At 38.0% G+C, this 22,328-nt stretch overlaps 1 protein-coding gene across 1 annotated transcript in view; it reads left to right on the top strand.

Annotated features, from left to right (window-relative positions):
- Nucleotides 1-22,328, top strand: part of CNBD1 (cyclic nucleotide binding domain containing 1) — a 364,454-nt gene that overhangs the window by 339,438 nt on the left and 2,688 nt on the right. Inside the window, exon 12 of the mRNA XM_055124427.1 lies at nt 4,954-5,013. Within this exon, the coding sequence (XP_054980402.1) occupies nt 4,954-5,013 (60 nt within the window). The remainder of the gene's footprint in view (nt 1-4,953; nt 5,014-22,328) is intronic.

Raw genomic sequence — 22,328 nt, 5'->3', positions numbered from 1 at the left:
ATTTTAGATAATGTCCTTATTTGAGAAAGATGAATCTCAGTTTGGTCTTAGAATAAATTTCTTCTTTAAAAATGTATTATAGGTACAAAGTTTTTGTATAATTATATATATTACATATACACATAAACTATGACAAAATATTTATTATTTGAAATAGCAAGGGTTTACAACCACATATTTTCACAAATAATTTCTATTAAAATTATACTTTCTCAGACAAAAGATAGAGGTCACAAAGAAATGAAAGAACATCCTGTGATCATAGATTAGAAGAATAATTAGCGTGAAATGATCAGCCTACCTAAAACTATTTACATATTTATTAAACCTCTATCAAAATGCCAACACCATTACTCAAGGACTGAACACACACATCTCAGGGAAAAGTTTTATAAAAACAGAAAAGAAAAAGAATAAAAGCTTTTCTGTAGTAAGAAAATAGTACCAAAACAGACCAAATAGACCAAAATAGACCAAAATAGACCATAACAGTGGATGATTTTTATGTATAACCACCTGACAAATTTTGTATGTCAGCAGTTTAACAATCAATATGTCAAAAAATGCAATTAATGCACAATGAAACAACAAAAAACTAAGAAAAAAAGAGGGATAGCCAATAGAACTAAGTAAGGACAATGACAAACTCTATTCTTTAATTATTCTATTTTATTATTATCAATCACTATATTTAATTTTATAAAATAAATTCTGGGCTGGAGATGTTGCTTACTGCTTTGCGTTCTTGGGGACATTCACTGCCACACGCCACCGAGCACAGTCCCTACCACTGCTGTATGCCTTCCCAGTGCCAACCAAAGTGACCACCTGTGACAGAAACAAGCATTTGATTTTTGGAGCACCTCCACCCTTTGTGAGTTATGCAACCAAGTGTGTACACCCAATACCACAGAAGAGCTCACCCCCCAAAATACTACAGTAAGTGCAGTGAAAGCAGCAAAGGAACAATTTGGTATTCACTTTCACACAGTATGAGAACAGCTGTATTCTGAGATAAATGAAAGGTGGTATCTGTGTGTGGGGAAAAGTACAGTAGACACAGCATCCAGTTCTCTCTGTGCTTTCGTTTATCTCTGGGGATCTAGGAATATCCATAGATCGGCAAGAGAAGACAATTATCTTTAGGTGCACAAGTGTGGCTAAATTTTAAAACTGAAAACAAAGACAAGTAAATAGGAATACTTTGATTAAAGTGAATTTCTGGGGGTTGGAGTGACAGTACAGGGGATATGGGACTTGCCTTGCACATTGCCTACTTGAGTTCGATTCCTGGCATCACATATAGTGCCCCGAGCACTGCCAGGAGTAATTCCTGGGTAAAGAGCCGGCAGTCACCCCTGAGCATTGCCAGCTATGGCTCCAAACAAGAAATAAGAAATATATAAAAAAAAAAATCTCTGGGACTGGGATGGTGATAAAGGGCTTGAACTGACCTGACTTTATGTCCCAGTGCTATGAGACTCATCATAAAGAGTACTCTGGAGTTTCCCCAAAAGCTCCCAAACCCTGTGTTATGGTCTTTGTGGCTCGGAGCACTCACTAGCCCAGAACAACACATCTCTGGGGCCTCTCACTGGACCACTGGTCTGGTCTGGCTGACCAAGAGTTATCAAGAATGATGCAACCCAGCCCCTTGTACACTGCTTGGAGAAACATTTGACCATTTTCTATAAAATCTACCTATCCTGGGGCTGGAGAGATAGCACAGCAGGTAGGGCGTTTGCCTTGCACGCGGCCGACCCGGGTTCAAATCCCAGCATCCCATATGGTCCCCTGAGCACGGCCAGGGGTAATTCCTGAGTGCAGAGCCAGGAGTAACCCCTGTGCATCGCCAGGTGTGGCCCCAAAAAAAAAAAAAAAAAATCTACCTATCCTGTGATTCACCATTCTCGTTCCTAAGTATTTAACACAAGAATCAAAACATTAATGCATAATTTTCACAAGAATGTTTATATCAGTCTAGATCCTAATGATAGAAAGTAAAAAATAAAATTAAAAATACCAATCAAAAGGAAAGATATCTAACACCCTATGATTTCTTAATTTAGTGGAGTCCTGTGCATCAATAAAAAGTCATACCACATAGTGAACTTTACAGATACTAGTCTAAGTGAACAAAACTAAAAAATATGAACATATGCTCAAGTTTGCTTTTAAAAAGCGTAAAAGTAAAACTGTTGTGCTGACTTTTTAAAGGCTATATGAAAATGGAATTCTCTGAAAACTGTTTATTGTATTTTTCTAGGTGATAAACTTACTTATCTTTTTTATTTATGATAACAAATATATACATCTATCAAAACTCAAAACAAATTGTAAGACTATTTCATTGCAAAAATTTTAAGCCAACAATTTTCATTTTAATAAATCAATAAATAATGTTGACTGCAATATAATTAAGGAATAAATTAAGAGAAGTCTTGATTGAATTGAATTGTTTAATTGTAAAATTTAAGTGACATGGTACTGAAACCTCTCTCTCCCTCACATTAAAAAATAAATGATGGTAGAATATATGGAATAAGAAACACAATAAATATATATATTTTTTTCATTTAGCCTGCTAATTTTATCTACTACCAACCGTTTTCTAAAGCTGTAGCTTTGGAAATAGAATGACAAATTAGACAAGTGACTCAGTGACTCACTGACCTCACAAAATTGGAAGTGAGGAAATGAACCAAGGACTGTAATGCTAGAAAATGTTGTGTGAGTGAAAATGAATTCAAGGTGAAACCATCAAAGTTTAGAAAAAAATTAAGAATTTATTCATGTAGTTCAGATAAACCATCTTTGCGATTTGAAATAGTATGAAAATCAAGTACTAACTGTTGTTTAAGAAATCAGGATTAGGGGGGTGGCGGGGGGAAAAAAAGAAATCAGGATTAGTACACTGGTGTTAGAGTATGTGCACGTGCAACCATTATTAACAGAATTGTAAATCACAGTAGCACAATCAATTTGATACGTTTTAAAAGCAGTTATGTACGCCACATATGCCTAGAGTAAATTTTAATCTAAGAATTGTTATTTTTGAAAAAAAGGAGTTCAAATATCAGTATAGACATTGGAATATTGAAGAATATAATTTTCTGAGGCATGAACAAAATTCTATTACAAAACCGAAGGGTGTTGCTAGGAGATCTTGAATTCACTGGCAGGTCAGCGTTTATTACTCATATGAGAGGATCTAGGGTTTCAGTTCTCCGCATATGTTTAGTGTGTCACCCTAGACATCTGAGTGTGTTGAACATCTGTTTTTTGTTTTCATTGAGAGATGTCTTATTTGGAGTGCCAAAAGAAGAATGGGGTCATTGGCTATTTTACAATGTGAAGTTATCCAGCAGGTTATCCTTGTATGAGGAATAATATTGTCAGGAAAGCCATAATCACCACAATTAATCCTAACACACGCTGAGGTCATTGCAGGATTCATTTCAAAAGAGATTGCCAAAGGATAACAAATTTTCCAATATAAACAAGAGTAGTTTCTTGGAGAATGTACTGCTTAGTAATCATTATAAACCTGTGAATGCTAAAATAAAAACATAGGTAACAAACAAAGTATGATATGTATGTGCATGCTAAATTAATGTTTGCATCATGTTTTACAGTTTATGTTCATACATATTTATTGAAAATGAATAATTTTGTGACTTATTCTACATTAATTTGTCATATTTTATCAACTATGGCATTATTGCCCATCATCTTGAACAATTTGAAACAGTTATATTTTTTCATTGCTTTTGGGCCATGACAGGAACAGGTTTTGCTCCTCGTTCGGTGCTCAAGTATCACTCTTGGCAAGGTTCTAAGGACTATATGGGTGCCAAGGATCAAACCTGAGTTAGTCACTTGCAAGGCAAATGCCCTACCCATGGTATACTCTCTTTACCCTTGAAAATAGTATTTTATGTGAAAGATAAAACTTTCACTAAAAACACACATTGTATCTATATATAATATCATTATCTATGGTAAGAAATAAAGAAATTAATTATTTTAATTATGTTGTTCATACATAAAATACAATGTATTTTTACAGGTACTAATGAGTTGGGATGCTAAGTTTTGCACACTTTTTCTAAGAAATCTGTTTTATTTTTCAAGTCTTTGTATCCTAAAATATATAAAATTTAACAAATACATGATCATATCCTTCTACAATATAAAAAGTATTTTATTTTTTATTCTTATTTATTTTTATAATACATGATTTTTGTGATACCATTATTTATTTTCATTTATTGTTTATTTATATTTTATTATTTATATAAGTGCTGATTTTTAAGTTTACATGCAAATTATATAAGTTGTAACATATTACAAATTTATACTCACTCTCTATGCTTACAAGTTATTCATAATCAGTAAAACATAAAAGGGTTAGATAAACAGAAGAAAAGAAAGAAAATCATAGTATTCAATAGAAATAGTATTAAGTAGAAACCCAGAGAGCACATTGATCATATATTTATTCTAAAAATTGAGAAGTTCCTGTACCCCTTGTTGCTTCTTATTTATATTTTATACAATTTAAGTGTTATTTGCATTAAAAAATACTGGAAAGTAAGTGGGAGGGGAGAAGAATTAGGGAGAGAGGGAGAGGGAGAAGAGTACATGCTCTGTAACTCAATTATAGCTTATGTGTTTAATAATATTTGTTATAAGTCACCATGTTTCATACACCAAGGACCTGTTTGTTTTTGAAGAGAAGACTTGACTTTGTCCTCATATGTCTTATTAAATAAGTGATTCTATCTTTAAAAACGTTATTTCTATTCAACTTTGATACTATTTTTCCAGTGGACTAGGGTTGACCACATTTTTAAGGTTTACTTTAGGTACATAATATATGTCATAATGTATCATAAAAGTATTAAAAAGATATTGGCTCATATAATAAATTTACCCATATGTTTCTTATAGGAGGATGTAAGAAATGAGTATGTGCAAAGTGAGAAAAAAAGAGAATGGGAAACATTCAAGGTATAGTAATATTGATTGCAATAAATATGTTAGCTTTTTAATCATTTTACCTTATGTCAATTTATATAGTAAATCAGGGCCAGAGCAAGAGTGCAGCAGGTAGGGCATTATTCACTGCATGCGGCTGACCTGGGTTGATCCCTGACACCCCATATGGTCCATGAACTCTGCCAGGAGTGATCCTTAAGTGTAAAGCCAGAAGTAAACCACTCAGTGCTTCTTGGGTCTTACTCGTGGCTCCATGTTCAAGGATCAGTCTGGGCGATGCTGGGGATCTAAACAATTATCCACTTACAAGACAAATACCTAAGCCCCCATCCTATCTATTCAGCCCCAGAAAGAGAAAAGAAGTAACGTTTTTAAAAGTAGCAACCTCTTTTTCTGAGCAAGTTGATAAATTAGTGTGGTGTGAGACATTCCTCCATGAAAGAAAATAAAAAATGAAAGTCAGAGATTTGAAATATGGTACTTAACTTTTAAAAAGTACTCAAATGGACTCCTTGAGTAGAAAAAAGAAGTAGTTTTTCAGACCATTAAGCTCAATTATATTCTAAATTTGGAGCATCATAAATAAATGCTGAATAACTGTAACTTGATTTTGGGGTTATATAAACTAGTTTGGTAACAGAACGTGTGAAGAAAAATTATCTGTTAGCAATAGGAAAGCTAGAGAGGGAGAACCTCTCATTGAAACACTAATTTCTATCAAAATCTAATGATGCACATTTTATCTTGTCTTGAAAAATTCCAAATTTGTCTTCTCGATAAGCTAGTTCTTGTCATATTCTCATTAATGAGTGCCAATTTAGCTCTGTCTGTAATCTTCATTTCTCCAAATACTGTAATTTACTAAAAGAAGAAGGCCTTCTATTATAGAAAGTATCTTTTTAATTATAAGTTTTTGAAATCAGCTTCGTTCTTTAACCTTATACATGTTTACATTTTTTACTGTTGCTTTTGTTTTCTTTTGCGGTCACACCCTGCAATGCTGAGTTTACCCCTGCCAAGGATTCACTGTCACTGTCACTCTCATCCCATTGCTCATCTATTTGCTCGAGAGGGCACCAGTAAACATCTCCATTTTTAGACTTGTTAACTGTTGTTGGCATATTGAATATGCCATGGGTAGCTTGCCAGGTTCCGCCGTGTGGGCAAGATACTCTCGGTAGCTTGCCGGGCTTTCCAGGAATCGAACCTGGGTCGGTTTTGTGCAAGGCAAATGCCCTACCACTGTGCTATAGCTCCAGCTCCTCTGCCAAGGATTACTCTTAGCAAAACATGGGAACCATATTGGGTGGTTGGCCTATATAGAAGCCGGGTAGGTGGTATGCAAGTACGCCACAGTACTATCTCTCAAGCCTCCCATTTTTTTTTTTTTAAAAAAAACCAGCTTTTAACTTATAAAAAATCTAATCTTTAAGATTTGACTTGTGATTCTATAAGCAGTTTTTTTCCAGATGGGAGAGGTAGGACATTACATAAGACGTCGAACTTTCATGAAGTCAACCAAGGTTTGGTCCCTCTCCCCATATGCAGGGACGCTCCGGAATAAGTCCTGAGCATAGAGTCAGGAGTAAGGCATGTGCCGGGGATGTCACCCATTAAAAAAACAAACAAACAAAATCAGAATGTTGTCTTTACAAAATCTCCTATCCTATAGTATTACTTTCAATAATTTATCTGAAACAGTTCCCTGAACTCATTTGTAACTGTCTATTGTCAGTTTCACTATTAAACTGTGGTCTAACAAGAGAAATATTGACATTGTCTTGAATGTATGGGAACTTCATAATTTTTAATGAATGGTTATCTAAATAGTACTATGAACTGGAGTGATAACACAGCGGGTAGGACGTTTGTCTTGCACTCAGCCAACTCGGATTTGATTCCTCAGTCCCTCTCAGAGAGTCTGGCGAGCTACCGAGAGTATCCCGACCACATGGCAGAGCCTGGTAAGCTACCCGTGGCGTATTCCATATGCCAAAAACAGTAACAACAAGTCTCACAATGGAGACGTTACTGATGCCTGCTAGAGCAAATCGTGAACAACAGGATGACAGTGCTACAGTGGTACTAGAATAGAACAAAGGTGCAATGACTTATTAATATCAGTTCAAATCTATGATATGGTCTATCTAAGAACTCAATGCAGAACTAAGAACTCATTCAAACTATTTTTTTAAAAGATTCCTTGCCTTCAGTCACATTATCATCACATATTTAGAAAATGAACACAGTACTTCAGGCTGGCTCTTTCAGACTTCAGATTTATTAAAGCAATTATAGGGACAATTTACAAGATCTATTCACCCAGTCGGACATGAAATTTGTTCTAGCTCCGAGTTTTAACATCTAGATGATTTGCAGTTGCATAAGTTCTTCTGCCACAAGGACTCTTATTAAATATGTCCTTTTACTACAGTTTATGATTGGTCTGGTTAGAATGTCTGTTCTAGAGTTCAGGAGTTGTTGAAATTAGTATTCATTCTTCTCTTCCTATATATTTCAAAAATAGAGGGTGTTTTGTAAGAATGAACAGATCAAGACTTTATAGTTTATGAAGGTATATATGCACTAACAATAGCAAACTGTGATCTTTCATAAGTTCCATAAGTTTTCTAGGCTAGTCGCCTTATGTGTGATATATATATGTATATATGTATGTATATATATACTTGATAGAATATTTTTCCTAATTATAACATAAAAACTGTAACTAAAACCTTTTTGAAAGGTATCTAAAAATAGTCAAAGTTGTACACGATGATATGTTTATCAATGTCAAGCAAACTTCCCCCACCCCAAACCAAACCAAATCCACCCTCTTGATTTAGATCATTTGTTCATTTTCATGGTAAAAATAGCTCTATTATAGACAATTCCAAGCTCTCACTGCACCATCACTGAACAGGCATGTGAAAAGAGATGCGCCCAGTATACACTCTCGGGACAGGAGCCAACCTCAGCATAGTGTGGGTTACTGACATCCATGAAATTGTGCACTTAGAAACCCAAGTAAACCCAGGAAGCTGATTTTGAATGAAAATAGACCCCGAGCTTCTGCCAATAAGAATTGAGTTTTTGCAAAATTAGGTAGGATGGAGGACAGGGATGGACAATGCTGTGAAGTAACCTAGGCACAGTGCTGGAGGGATACTGGAAATCTGGCAATGGGGGCAGCACACTGGACATTGCATGAGTAAAACATTAGTATGTTAGAGTTACCGGTCATTATGCCTCAGCTAGGAACTACCTTCTAGACTCTGAATGAAGGTCGAGGAGAGAGCAGATATGGGGCTCTCCCATCAGGAAAGGAGAAGTACCCGTGTAGCGCCGAAAGAGATTATTAAGAAGTAGGAATAAGAGGAAAGTATCATTTCTCAGTATGGTTAACCACCAGCAAAAATGTGCTTTCCATATTCTTGAAGTATATTCTTTGTGATCATCTTTTCTATGGAAATTATTAACTTGTCTATGAAACAGTTTTTGTTCTATGTACTTATTTATTTATTTGAGACTATAGTGCAGGTAGACCATCTACCTCTCTTTAGATGAATATTTTCCTTTATTTTTCCCAATTTTGAGACAGTTGGAATACCTAGGGGAAAAAATGCTAGGAAGAGCTATAGTGGAGGGGATTAATGATCTGCCTTCCATGAGCCTCCCAGAGTACCAACTACAAGGATGGCCCCCAGGTCCTGAGCAGTGGCAGCCCCAGGCCCTCACATTAAACTAGGTTTCTTGTTTATTAGTCTAAAATTGCTGGGACAGGTCCCTAAGCTTCCTCAGGATCATTTCGGAGATCTGATCCCCAAAACTATTCATCTCTTTGTATTTAATTTTACCCCACAAGGTTGCTTTTTTTAAAAAAATAATTCATTAAGTTTAGTTTTCTTACTCTTCCAGCACAAATTCAATTTGAGCTATTATTAATCCTTTCCCTCAGTCCTCTTAAACAATTTCAAACCCTACTCTTCCTGTAGGTCATGACATCGGCTGCATACAAGTGACGTTCTTTGATTGCCCCTAACTCCCAGTCAGAGTCCTGTGTGTTAATGGTACTTGAGGTCACATCACTTATGTCATAGGTTATATACCGAATTATTTTTTTTGCAATTTTTTTTTTTTTGCTTTTTGGGTCACACCTGGTGGTGCACAAGGGTTACTCCTTGCTCTGCACTCAGGAATCACCCCTGGCGGTGCTCAGGGGACCATATGGGATGCTGGGAATTGAACTCAGTTCGGCCACGTGCAAGGCAAACACCCTACCCGCTGTGCTATCGCTCCAGCCCCCACTGAATTACTTTTGACTTAATGTTATATACACATATCTTCTCTTGTAGCGTATTTTAAGGGAGCTGCAATTAAAGACTATACAAAAAAGAGTAATGTTAAAACCAGTGTGAACTTTAGTATTCAACCTCTACTATAAAAATGCAAAAGCATTATTTTATAATTCTAAGGGTCGTCCCACACTGGTGGTACTCCTGGCTCTGAATTCAGAGTTCACTTCTGTGAGAGCTCAGGCAACTATAGGGGTGCTGGGTATCAAAATCCATTGGGTATGTATACCATACATTCATTGCCCACTCATCTATCACTGGACACCTAGGTTGATTCTATATCCTAACTGTTGTGTGTAGTGGTTCAATAAGTAATAATATACATATGTCATTTTGCATTAATGTTTTTGTACCTCGGGAATAGATACCCAGAAGTATCTAGGTATTGAATTTCCAGGTCAGAGAGGTCATAGATGTGGGTAGCCCCTGTTGAGGTTTCTGGAATCTTTTCTTCCCCCTCTCTTCGTGGAGGGGATTTTCACTGCTTCTTCATATTGTTATGGAAGTGTAGAGTTGGAACTTTGTAGTTATTTATTCCTATTCCCTCTTGTTGTGGGGAGGGTCTCTGGATGTGCTAAGTTTCCCTTATTCGCTAATAGCTTCTATAAAGTTAAACTAAGCTAATGGGTATTTTGCATATGGCAGCTCTATTCTTTTTTTCCTGAGAAATATCCACACTGTTTTCCAAAGGAGTTGAGTCAGACAGCATCATTACCAGCAGTGAATGAGATTTCCTTTTTTAGTATATTCCTGCCAACACAGATTGTCGCCAGGTATTTTGCTTCTGTGTGATTGCTTATATGTTTTGATAGGTGCCATTCCACTGGTGTGAGAGGATTTCTTATTGTCATATTGATTTGGGTTTTCCTGATAATGAGCATTTTGCTATGTGCTATTGGACATTTGTAATTTTTGGAGAAGTGTCTGTTCATTTTCTCTCCCCATTTCTTTTATTTATTTATTTATTCATTTATTTATTTATTTATTTTGGTGGGGGTAAATGATTATAGTCTTATTTTTGTTGTTGTTGACCCTTGCGAGTTACTTACATGTCTTGTATAGTAAGTCTTTATCTGATGAATTGAGTGCAAATATTTCCTCATTTGGGAGCCTTACTCCGTGTTTCTTTTGCTATGCGAAACTCTTTAATTTGATGTAGTCCCACTTATTTATTTTTGTTTCTGGAATCACTTGTATCACTTGTCTCCCCCTTGATCTTCGATTTGCTCGAGCAGGTGCCAGTAATGTCTCCATTTGTCCCTGTCGTGTGCTAGTGTAGTCTAATGATATCTGCTTACTCCAGGAACAGGAAGAGCCTCAAAAACTATTCATGCAGGGTTTTGACAAAGAAATCCGACCATCTCATTGGTGGATGACCATGCAGTCTTTTGACATCCTGGGAATCCAGTCGGTAAAAGCTTTAGTTCAGCGGTTGTCTCTAAATCGCATTACATGTTCGACCCATCTGATTTTTGATGTCTTGGCAAACAAGACAGCATCCCTGATTCTTGACCATCGATGGAGGTCGGAACTCCGGATTCCTTCTCTCACGTGAGTGAGATGTGATACTCCTAGCATAGCTCTTTCTATTCCTCTTTGGAATACCTGAATAGCGTTCTCATCCTGTTTGTGTAGGGCCCAGGTCTCTGAGGCATATGTTAGTGCAGGAAGAACGGTGGAATCGAAAAGATGTGCCTGGAGTTAGAGATTCTTCGTCCTCTTAATCACTTCTTCGGGGCTCTTGAAGGCGCTCCATGCCACCCTCTTTCTCCTGAGCAGTTCCGGGGCCAAGTCATTCCTCATGTTGAGTTCTTGACCCAGGTACACATAGCTGCTGCATTCAGAGATGTTCGTTCCATTGAGAGCAAATGGACCATCAGGGACTAGTTCGATTTTCATGATCATCATCTTGTTGAGGTTCAGCTGCAGTCTGACCTTTCCACACTTGCAGTCGATGTCAGCCAGCATTTGTGCTGCTTAGCTAATATTTGGCCTTATGCAAACAATGTCATCAGCGAAGCAGAGGTGGTGTAGTTGCCGACCATCTATCTTCACTCCCATTCGTTCCCATTCCAGTTGTCGCATGACATTCTGGAGTCAACGTTTCTGGAATCATATCATTGAAACCAACTTTGGGGTCTAAATCTTGGAGTGTTCAGCCTCTATTTTCATCAGTGTAATTTGTGGATTCAATTCTGTTCTCAGAATCTTTGATATACTTTGAACTGACTTGTGTGGAGATGTGAGATACAGATTTGGCTTTATTTTCTTACATATGGTTATCCAGTTTGTCCAATTCCATTTGTTGAAGATGTTATCTTGACTTCATGCATCCAGATTCCTTGTAAAAATTTAGATGATAATAGATTTGGGGATTTATTTTTGGTACTTTGTGTAAACACACAAAAAAAGAACGGGGGGGCACATTGAGCACAGGATAACGGCGCTCTATCTCTCCCACCGCCCATGTTCAGTAGTCTTCAGCCGCTTCCCCCACCCCAGGGAGGTTGATAGCAGTGATGAGGCAGGTGAAGGAAGGAATGAGGGCCAGGCTTGTTGGTCTCAGTTGCAGTTTATTCCATTCCCATCTCCATTCCCCTCTGATTCTCCTCCTGCTTCTTCCTCCCCCATGCTACTCCATTCTCCTTCTCTGGATCTGGTTCTCGATCTAGCTTTTCCATATCTGGCACTGGGACTGGCCCCCAGCCCACTCTTTCAGCCTAGTTTAAGCCCCCAGCATGAGGGGTTGGGGCTTACATAGGTGTGGTCACAATCCATAGGGGTAAAATTCTTTTCCTCAGGGGATGCTGCTACCAGGACAGATTCTCTTCCAGCAAAACAACCCATCCAGGAGCGGAATCCCGTGGGTGTGTTTCTCCTCTCCTTGTCCAACTAACACATAAGCATTCATAATATCAATCACTTTGTATGGACACAGCAAGAGATGCATTAAGCTTATAGAATTGCTCTTTTGGGGTCACCTTGATCTCAGACTACAGTGCTCAGGCCAGATTAGTCTTTCCTATCCCTAGCAGGGTCCTAGTCTCATTGTTGCTTTTGGATCATGACAGTATTTGTCCATGACCAAGCTCTTAACTTGTAGTTAAGCATTAAACACTTTGGCTAGGCCCATCTCAATGCCAGGGTAGCACATAACTTACCGCTTGCCCTGGATCGGCCCCGTCCCTCGTTGGGACCCTGCTTTTGGGGGTGCTAGGAAGTAAGGGCAGCTGAGGCTTAAGTCGAGAAAGAAGATGCCCAGGAGTGAATAATATTCGAAGCCAATTAAATCCTATGTTACAAAAGCATATTAACAACTGTCTTTCTTTGTCCATACAAAAACGACATTGCTTTAAAGTAAACTATTCAAAAGACATGAGGAGAGGAGAAAGGCAATATTAACTTACTATACAAGTTCAGTGTCCTAGAATGGTCTGACCTTACAAATTAATAGAGTCTGATTAGGGGGAAAAGCTGATTAACTGGTTGGGGTAGAGAGCATAGAAGTGGTTACAGATAGACAAAGGAATGGGAGTGACTCGGGAGCACTTTGATGGGTGTGACCCAATATACCTAAGCTCCTTGTAGCAAGGAGAACAGGACATACCAATATTGTCTAAAAATGTTTAGAGATTATTACCAGATAAGCCCAAACTCTGTGGCAAGGGAGAAAGTGTAAACCAATGATATCCTAGAGTATTTGATTCTAGCACTGTCATAACTATATCTTGAGATCTACAAATCACTTACAAAGATCAATCTGTATAAAATGGAAAAAAATTCATGTTAATATATTTTCAAAATGACTACCTTACCTAAATTATTATTCAGACTAAATGCAATACCTATCAAAATTCAGAAGACATTCTTCAAGGACTTTGAACAATCTATAATTGTTTTTTTGTGTGTGTGTGTGTGGTGTGTGTTTTTGCCTTTTGGGTCACACCCGGTGATGCACAGGGGTTACTTCTGGCTCTGCCTCAGAAATCACCCCTGGTGGCACTCAGGGGACCATATGGGATGCTGGAAATCAAACCCGGATCGGCTGCGTGCAAGGCAAATGCCCTACCCGCTGTGCTATTGCTCCAGCCCGTCGATAATTATGTTTTTATGGAGTCATAAAAACCATATATTTATGAACCTAAATGGTCAAAATCATGTTGAGAAAAAATAAATTGAAATATATCTCACTTCCTAACTTGAAACAATACTCTAAATCTATAGTGATCAAAACAGCATGGTATTGTACTGAGTAGATTCTCTGACCAATTTTCTTTAAAATCATTTTTTGCTACTATTGTCTAGATGCTCAATTATTAACATCAACAAATGAAATTTTACTTGTTATGCAAATATATTTATATTCTAAGTATATTAAATGAGCATATGTCTTAGACTTGTATTAGTGACTGAAATGGAATACAGTTTTGAGAAGTGAAACATTTTCCTGAATAGAGCAATAGCTCAGCAGGTAAAGCATTTTCCTTGCACCTGGCTGACCCAGATTCAATTCCTCTGCCCCTCTCGGAGAGTCTGGCAAGCTACTGAGAGTATCCCGTCCACACTGCAGAGCCTGGCAAGCTACCCGTAGTGTATTCAATATGCCAAAAACAGTAGTGAGTCTCACAATAGAGGCATTACTGGTGTCCGCTTGAGGAAATCGATGAACAATGGGATGACAGTGCTATAGTACTATGGAAATTATTGGTTGATTTTTATCATTAAATTATTTTTACTTTTTTCATCAAAATAGAACAATTCTAAATGTACATGACAGCATAGTAAACTCAAGTAACCAAACTAGTATTCTTTTTTAGTCAGAGGGGTTGCCTTGTAGCATTCAGGGCTTTCTCTTGGCTCTGAGCTCAGGGATTCTCCCCGTGGGTATATTGGTGCTGGGGATGAAACCCTGATTAGCTGCATGCAAGGCAAGCACCACACCTTCTACACTGTTTCTCCAGCCCTTCCAAAGCACTCTATTTTTATTTGTTTGTTTGTTTTTAGGCAACACCTGGTGATGCTCAGGGCTTATTCCTGGCTCTGCATTCAGGAATCACTAATAAAAGTATTTGGGGGTCCATTTGGGGTTTCAGGGATCAAATCCACTTTTGCTTTGTGCAAGATAAATGTCCTACCCATTGTACTTTTTCTCTGGTTCCTGCCAAAGCAATATTAAGGAAGAACTCTTTTTGATGTGAACCTATATTACAATGTAATAGTAATAAAAATAGTTATTATCGGTATCATATTATTGGCATCATAACAAACACATAGATCCAAGGAATAATTAGATACTGCTCTCCCCAAGAAAACTCAACATATACAGTCAAATTTACAACAAAGGATCTAAGAATGCATAGTGGAGCTTCAATATATGTTGTTTGGAAACTAGACAGCCATATGCAAAGCAATAAAAGTGAACCACTATCTTATAATTCACACATAAACAACTTCAAATATAAGACCTGGAGCCATAACATTTGTAGTAAAAATTTTAGGGAATTATGTCATTGCTCTAATAACTTATTTTTAATTTGGCATCAAATGCAATAAAAAGCAAGAGTAGAATTATATCAACTTAAACATTCTGAATAAAAAGTAACCCATCAACAAAGTAAAAGACTACCACAAAATGGGAGAAATATTTGCAAATGAGGTGAATTTTATATCAAGTATATATAATTAGGAAGGTCATATGAAACAATCACAAACATCCACTAAAGAATATATATTTCTTGTGGATACATAAACTGAGACTTAGTTGAAGCTATAATTTCAAGAATTCAACCTGTGTATATATGTCTTCAATACAAAGAACCTATTAGTATAATTGTCACATGTGTATATATAAAGATTAAAAATTTTGTAAGTACACTCATAAATTTCCTAAAGAAAAATGTTATCAACCATGTGATATTTATTTTTTTTCTATCTTTGATTATGTGAATTCAATGCTTTTTGGGGAGTCCAGATCAGCCAACTGATTTTTCTGGTTTCCCACATATTCCATGGGTAAAACTAGTCATCATAACTAGGCTACTTTTCCCATCCCAAACTTGCCCCTTTCCTAACTGCTGCTTTTGATAAAAGACATTCTCATCTGGGAAATATAAATGCAGTTTCTGGAAAGAGTTGTATCTTTGGAGAATCATTGCCTGATGGGCCAAGTTCTGTCTTCAGAAACTCACAGCCAATTCACACTGAAGTATGTGCTTAAAAGTGTGGGAATATGTGGACAGATTTTATTCTTTGTGTTTAACTTGGCAATCTTTGTACTAATTGCTCATTGCATTGTTTTATAACAATGACATCTTATTACATGATTAACATGACTGAATTTTAAGAGAAAAACCTGTTGATATTAAGACTTGGGAACAAGAGGATAAATACAAAGACTGTCATAAGATTTCTGTCTGCTTTTAAGCCAAAAAATAAATCTGATATTCTCTCTTGTTCAGCATGAAATAATAAAAGAAAGAAGTGCAGAATTCCTCACATTGATTTTCCAGTGCAATGCAAGAAATACACATGCTATAATGTCAGCTTCCATATTTTCCTTTTTACTTCACCAGCATCTTTTGTCTATGTTTATCTCTTTTATGACAAACGGATATACTTTAATTTACTGCCTGCTAAGCTATTAATTCTAATTCCTTTCTCAACTTTGTTGCCAAACACAATCATGTGTTCCAGATAAAGAAAAGTACTGTGAGAGAATAAGATTCTAATACATGTTGCAACATGGATAAATCTTGAACGCATTATGCTAAGTGGGATAAGACAGAAAAGAATGGATATTGTGTATGTGTTACATATGCCACATGCATGAGGTCTTTAATACAGAAAAATTCTATCACCCATTTATGGAAATGAATGGTAGAACAGTGATTACCCTGAATTGGAAGAGGATTGGTAAACTGAACAGGCAATTATGATTTTTGTTTTTTGTTTTTGTGTTTGTTTTCATTCAAAATTTCCCCTGAAATAGCCTTCTCTTTATTTTATTGTATGTAACAGACATATACAATTATATTTGCATTAGGTGTAACCACATGATGAACTGATTTTTGTACAGACCATTAGATAATCACCACAATAAAGATAGTTAATATCTATCACATAGTTGTCACACATTTTATTTTATAATGAGCAGCATTAAGATCTATTCTCTTAGTAACTTTCATATATACAATAGTTTCATTAACTATCTTCACCAAGTTGTACATTACATCTTCAGTTTCCCCTGCCCCTCCCCGCACACTATTAAGATATTTGAAAGCTTGAATTTTTCAACCTCTAGTTGCCCATTTTGCCCACATTTCCTCCCTTCATCCTAAAACTCTGACAGCCTCCAATCTGCAGTCTTATTGATAAGTTTGGTTTTGTTGGCTGCTGTTCTCTTTTTAAATGATCCAAATAAAATAACTGCAGCTCCTCTTTTTTTCCTTCTGATCATCTAAAAAAGGAATGTGGGAACTTAGAGATGCTCTAATCAACTGCTCACTGCCCGCCTTGTAGATAACTCCTGCTGGTGTCCCTAAATTGTTCTGTCAAAGGTAGGAAATTTTCCTAAGTTTCAAAGATTTGCTGAGCTGCCAATGACAATTGAAGCCAGATTTTTTACCTCAGTACCAACAGAAATGCTAAGCAGTAGGCTGTGGGTGGTGCAATTTTAGAAAGGGCAAGACATTCTTGCACAAGAATTCTTGCAGTTATGCTTTTACAAGTACAAAAGATCAGTTTTGTATGGCAGAAAAATTTCAGAAGTGGATAATGATGATAGTTACGCAACATGTAAATGTACTTAACACCACTGTACTGTACACTTATAAAAGGTAAAATGATAAATATTATATGTATGTTGTTTAGAGAAGCACAATTATAGAAGAAAATCATGGAATATAACATGGACATATATTTTTGACATTCTAATTCTATAATTTACAGAAATATTTTTCTCTAATATCTCTTTCTCTATAACTAAATCTCACTGATCTAAGTTCAATAAGCTGTAGCACTCTATGTGTCAAATTTAACAAAAAAACAATAAATAAACTCAACTTTCACTGTTCTTAAGAACTAATCTTTTCAAAAATAATATAAATATGCACCAAGAAGAGCTCAGTGTGCTGGGATATCTGCCTTGCAAGCATTTAACCATACCTTGGATCTTTAGAACCTTGCTGCAAACCACTCTCTGGGGTGCCTGAAGCAGCAAGTGTGTGTTTACTGGTACTCACCCACCAGATGTGAGGGGCACAGCAGCCAACAGTGTAATCCCACTCATTGTAGTAACAACAAAGGAGAAGGAAGTGATTGGGGGAATTAAAATTTCAGACAAATGGAAATATTAATAGAATAAAAATAATAAAATAAAACCTTCTATCATACAAGTGTCAATCTCCTGCCTCCAAGCCAGGCTGTTTTCATCGGACCCCTCGAGGGGGGTGGGTTGAGTTTCCCTCCCCGGCCCAAGCAGAGCCCCAGCAGCAGAAAACTTCCAGAACCCAGCCACAGCCATGATCAAGGTCACTCTCCACACGCTCCGATGAGCCTCACCCATGAAGGAACTGACAGAGGAACCCAGGTCTGCAGGACCCGGGGCTGAGATCTCCAAGCCTGCTCGGATCGGGACTGGGCCTCCTCCACCCAAATCCCCCATTTTCCAGTAGCTTGGCAGCCACACCCACAAACTAACTCCCTTGCCCCCCCGCCCTCACCATGTAATCTCACTAACGGCCAAGATCCAGAGACTATGAAACAAAGCTCCTGGAAGAAAGCGATGCAGAATCTTGCGTGGCAGAGCCTGGCAAGATACTCGTGGCGTATTCGATATGCCAAAAACAGTAACAATAATGGGCCTCATTCTCCTGACCCTGCACACGGCAGGGACGAATAGAGTCGTTACTGGTGCCTGCACGAGCAAATCGTTGAGCTGCAGGAGGAGAGTGATATGGTGATCATCCAAGTACTGGCTTTTAAAATTTATAATAACCCTTTGATTTATCAAGTTGTTCATAATATAGTTGTTTTAGGCATTAACTCTTCCCTCACCAATCCCACCACCACTGTGCCCTTCCTCCAATGACCCAGTTTCCCACCCACCAATCCAGCCTCCCCTCCTGCGGGCACAATCAAACTCATTTCATATTGTTTGTTACAATGCAGAGGCAAATGGAATTATTAGATCTTAGATCAATAGAAGTCAATTTATGATCATTGTTTTACCTCATAATGATGTACTAAAGTCATCACCTGAGGATCTACTATGCTAGTTAGCACCTGTTGAGCCGCCTGCATTAGTGTTTAGGATCCTTGAGCTTGGTGGGATCATACACAAATTTCTAATAAAATTTTCTGTGATCCTACTGGGCTGATAGTACTATGACAATTTGAGGCATTACGTGGCCATGTGTGCAGCCATGGGGTCCATGAGTTGTAGATACGAGACAAATTTGATGGCTTGGCCATTTGGTGAGGTTCGGTTGTGGACCTGGGCTGTCCTTAAGTCAGAGGGTGTCAGAATGGTGATGGGTTGCTGGCACTTCACACAGAAAGGGGCTTTGCCTGCCCCCCATTTGAGAAGTCCCCAGAATTCTCAGCCAGCCCAGCTACCTGGGAAGATTCAGCAGTATCACATTCTCTTGAAGCTGTTAGAACATAGAACAGGTTGTTTCTCTGAAAGCAAAACGGCAGTTGTGGGTGGAGGGCTGCTGGATTTTAGTGGGGTGTGGGAGGAATTTGACTTGCCCCCATTCCAAGAAAAACTTTTAAGAATAGATATGAAGTTGAGCCGTGTCTAAGTTGGAGGGTGTCAGTTATGACTTCAGGCTGCTGGGACTTCAGTCAGAATAGGGAATAGGCCTGCCCCAATCCAAGAAGGCCCCAGAGTTCTCAGTCTGGACCAGTTTACCTGGGAAGATGCAGTAGTATTTTGTATAATGTTCTACTATATGATGTGTATCATATAATGTTCTCTTGGAGCTGTGATACTCGGCCTTTTCTCTGCTGGCTCCAAGTCCTGGTTTTAATGTGAAGATGCTTACGATAGATGTGGAGAATATATATGTGTATATAAATGACTAGAGCGATAGCACAGCGGGTAGGGCGTTTGTCTTGCACATGGCCGACCCGGGTTTGATTCCTTTATCCCTCTCAGAGTGCCCAGCAAGCTGAGACTATCCCGCCCCCATGGCAGAGTCTGGCAAGCTACCCGTGGCATATTCCATATGCCAAAAACAGTAACAAGTCTCATGATGGAGATGTTACTTGTGCCCGCTCGAGCAAATCGATGAACAGTGGGATGGCAGTGCTACAGTGCTACATATAAAAATGAATATATGTGTGTATAAATATATGTGTGTTTATAATATGACTTCTGTTTGTTTGGTAACACTGTAAGAACAGAAATATCTCTGAAGAAAAATTTCCAAGTGATTGGAATTGTAGTGATTCCCTGAGAGGAGCTGTATCCACTCCCTCATGGAGCCACTGAGGTGTCACACTTCAGAAAGGAAAACTGTGCCGTGTCCTTGGAGAGGGTGAATATGGGCAATGATGACTCACAAGTGTTGAAATCATTCAGGATAAGGGCTCAATGATCTGAATATAATGTGCCATTAGTGCCTGTTCAATAAATCTAGATGTCCTCATCATAACTTTGATTATTCTAGACCGATGATATTTACACTTATTATGAATTAGTGGAAGTGATGTCTAAGAAGAAATCCAATTTACCTTAAGTCCAAGGAGCAATATATTGGAGATGAATTTATTTAGAAAAATAAAAGGATGGCTACTTTTTTAATACACACAAAAATGAAAAATTAGCAATTGTTTTGCCTTACAAAATGAAAGGTTTAATTTTTTCAATTGCTTCAAGGAAATTTGATAATTACTGATGATCATATCCTCGTAGCTCTATATTACAACACACTGTAACCCTGAAGCTGTGACACTGAGACCCCACATCGGTTGGTTACAATGCCAAAGAAGTGAACATTCAATCATGTATTAGCAAAAGGACCACTAAAAAATAAGCATTACATGCCCCAAAGATCTGAGCTAAAATGAGGGATTTAGATTAATACTATTACAACCTATGTGTGAGTAAAATTTAGGAGCTTTAAATTTCTCAATTATTATTGACAAAAGTCATTACATTTGTGCTCCCTTTTGCCATACAAACCTTTCCAAATAGATAAAATTATCTGATCACTCTCACTGTCATCACTGTCATCCCATTGTTTGTCAATTTACTTGAGCGAGCACCAGTTACATCTCTATTCCTCCCAGCCCTGAGATTTTAGCAGCCTCTCCTTACTCGATTTCCCAATGATTGGAGACTCTTTCAGGGTCAGGGGAATGAGACCTATTGTTACTGTTTTTGGCATATCGAATGCACCATGGATATCTTGCCAGGCTCTGTCCGTGCGGACAGGATACTCTCGGTAGCTTGTCGGGCTCTCTGAGAGGTATGTGTGTGTGTGTGTGTGTGTGTCTGTGTGTGTGTATAATATATATATATATGTGTGTGTGTGTGTGTGTGTGTGTATGTTACTCTCTATGATTTGTTGCCTACTGTCTGCTGAACTCAATCAAATACGGTGTGATAATTATAGAAAACGGGTAGGAAGTGTCTTATAATTTCTAGGTCCGGAAAGTGGCCTGGAGCATGGAGTGTTGGGTTGGGTAGTGGAGGTCGGCTTCTGGGGCTGGGTTCCTTGGGGCGGGGAGGGTTCTCACCTGCCCCTCTCTGGGGCACCCGGAGTGAAAACGTCCTGGAGCGCTGACCCACACCACAGCCTGGCGCTGCCACAGCACCCTGTGGAGGAGCACCGCCCAGCAGTCACGCTGTAGCGCCCCCTGGCGACCCCACCCTCCCAAGGACGCTCTGACGCCTCTGGCCCCTTTATGGCTCCTGGTGGACAGGAAATGACCCTCGTTTGGGTTTCTGGGTCTGCAGGCCTGCTCATGTGCAAATATTTTTTGATAAAAATAAACATTTAAATTATAAATCTATAAAGGCGAGGCAATGACTCAATAGAGGGTAAAATAATTTTCTCAAGTTCATTCATGCAGAGAACAATGAGACAACATTTGAAGTCAGGCACCCTTCTTCCAGACCACACTGGGTTGTTCTGCTTGACCCTCTTTCGTCAGTCTTCTAGTGGGGGTTTGGCACTTCTGGAATAGTGTTTTTGGACCTGCATGGAGAAGCCTGGTCTCCACCCTTTACCTAAGAATGGGTCAAGACTTTCCTAGTTTTTCTATAGAAGCAGAAGGAACACTTCCTCTCAATTCAGATTTTAGCCCCTACGTGCCTGATATTCAAAATATGTTACTTTTCTCATGTCCATGAGAGCACCAAACATAAACTTTAAAAGTAAAGTTTTTTAATTGTTAAAAAAAAAGAGTATTGAGTCCTTGAGAAAGGGAAGTGGGCACACTGGTGATGGGTGTGGTGTTGGAATCATGTGCATGGAAAACCATTATTAACATGGTACACCAAAGAACCTCAGTCAGTAAAATGAAAAAATATATAATAGCATGGGTTTTAAACTAAAAGTGGAGGTCCTGAGGACAAATCCTGCAATATTAAAAGGCTTGTGAACATACAATTGCACACAACAAATTCAAAATAAATGTGCAATGAATCCAAGATATTTTTCATCTATATAACGTGTCACATGGTTTGGGGTTTTTCTCTTTCTTTTCTTTCTCTCTTTCTTTCTCTCTTTCTTTCTCTCTTTCTCTCTTTCTCTCTCTCTTTCTCTCTCTCTTTCTCTCTCTCTTTCTCTCTCTCTTTCTCTCTCTTTCTTTCTTTCTTTCTTTCTTTCTTTCTTTCTTTCTTTCTTTCTTTCTTTCTTTCTTTCTTTCTTTCTTTCTTTCTTTCTTTCTTTCTTTCTTTCTTTCTTTCTTTTCTTTTCTTTTCTTTTCTTTTCTTTTCTTTTCTTTTCTTTTCTTTCTAGG

This window comes from Sorex araneus, chromosome 2, assembly GCF_027595985.1.
Source record: "Sorex araneus isolate mSorAra2 chromosome 2, mSorAra2.pri, whole genome shotgun sequence".
Classification (NCBI taxonomy): Eukaryota; Metazoa; Chordata; class Mammalia; order Eulipotyphla; family Soricidae; genus Sorex; species Sorex araneus.
Note: the sequence above shows the minus strand (reverse complement) of the source record. Positions and strands in the feature narration are given on the sequence as shown.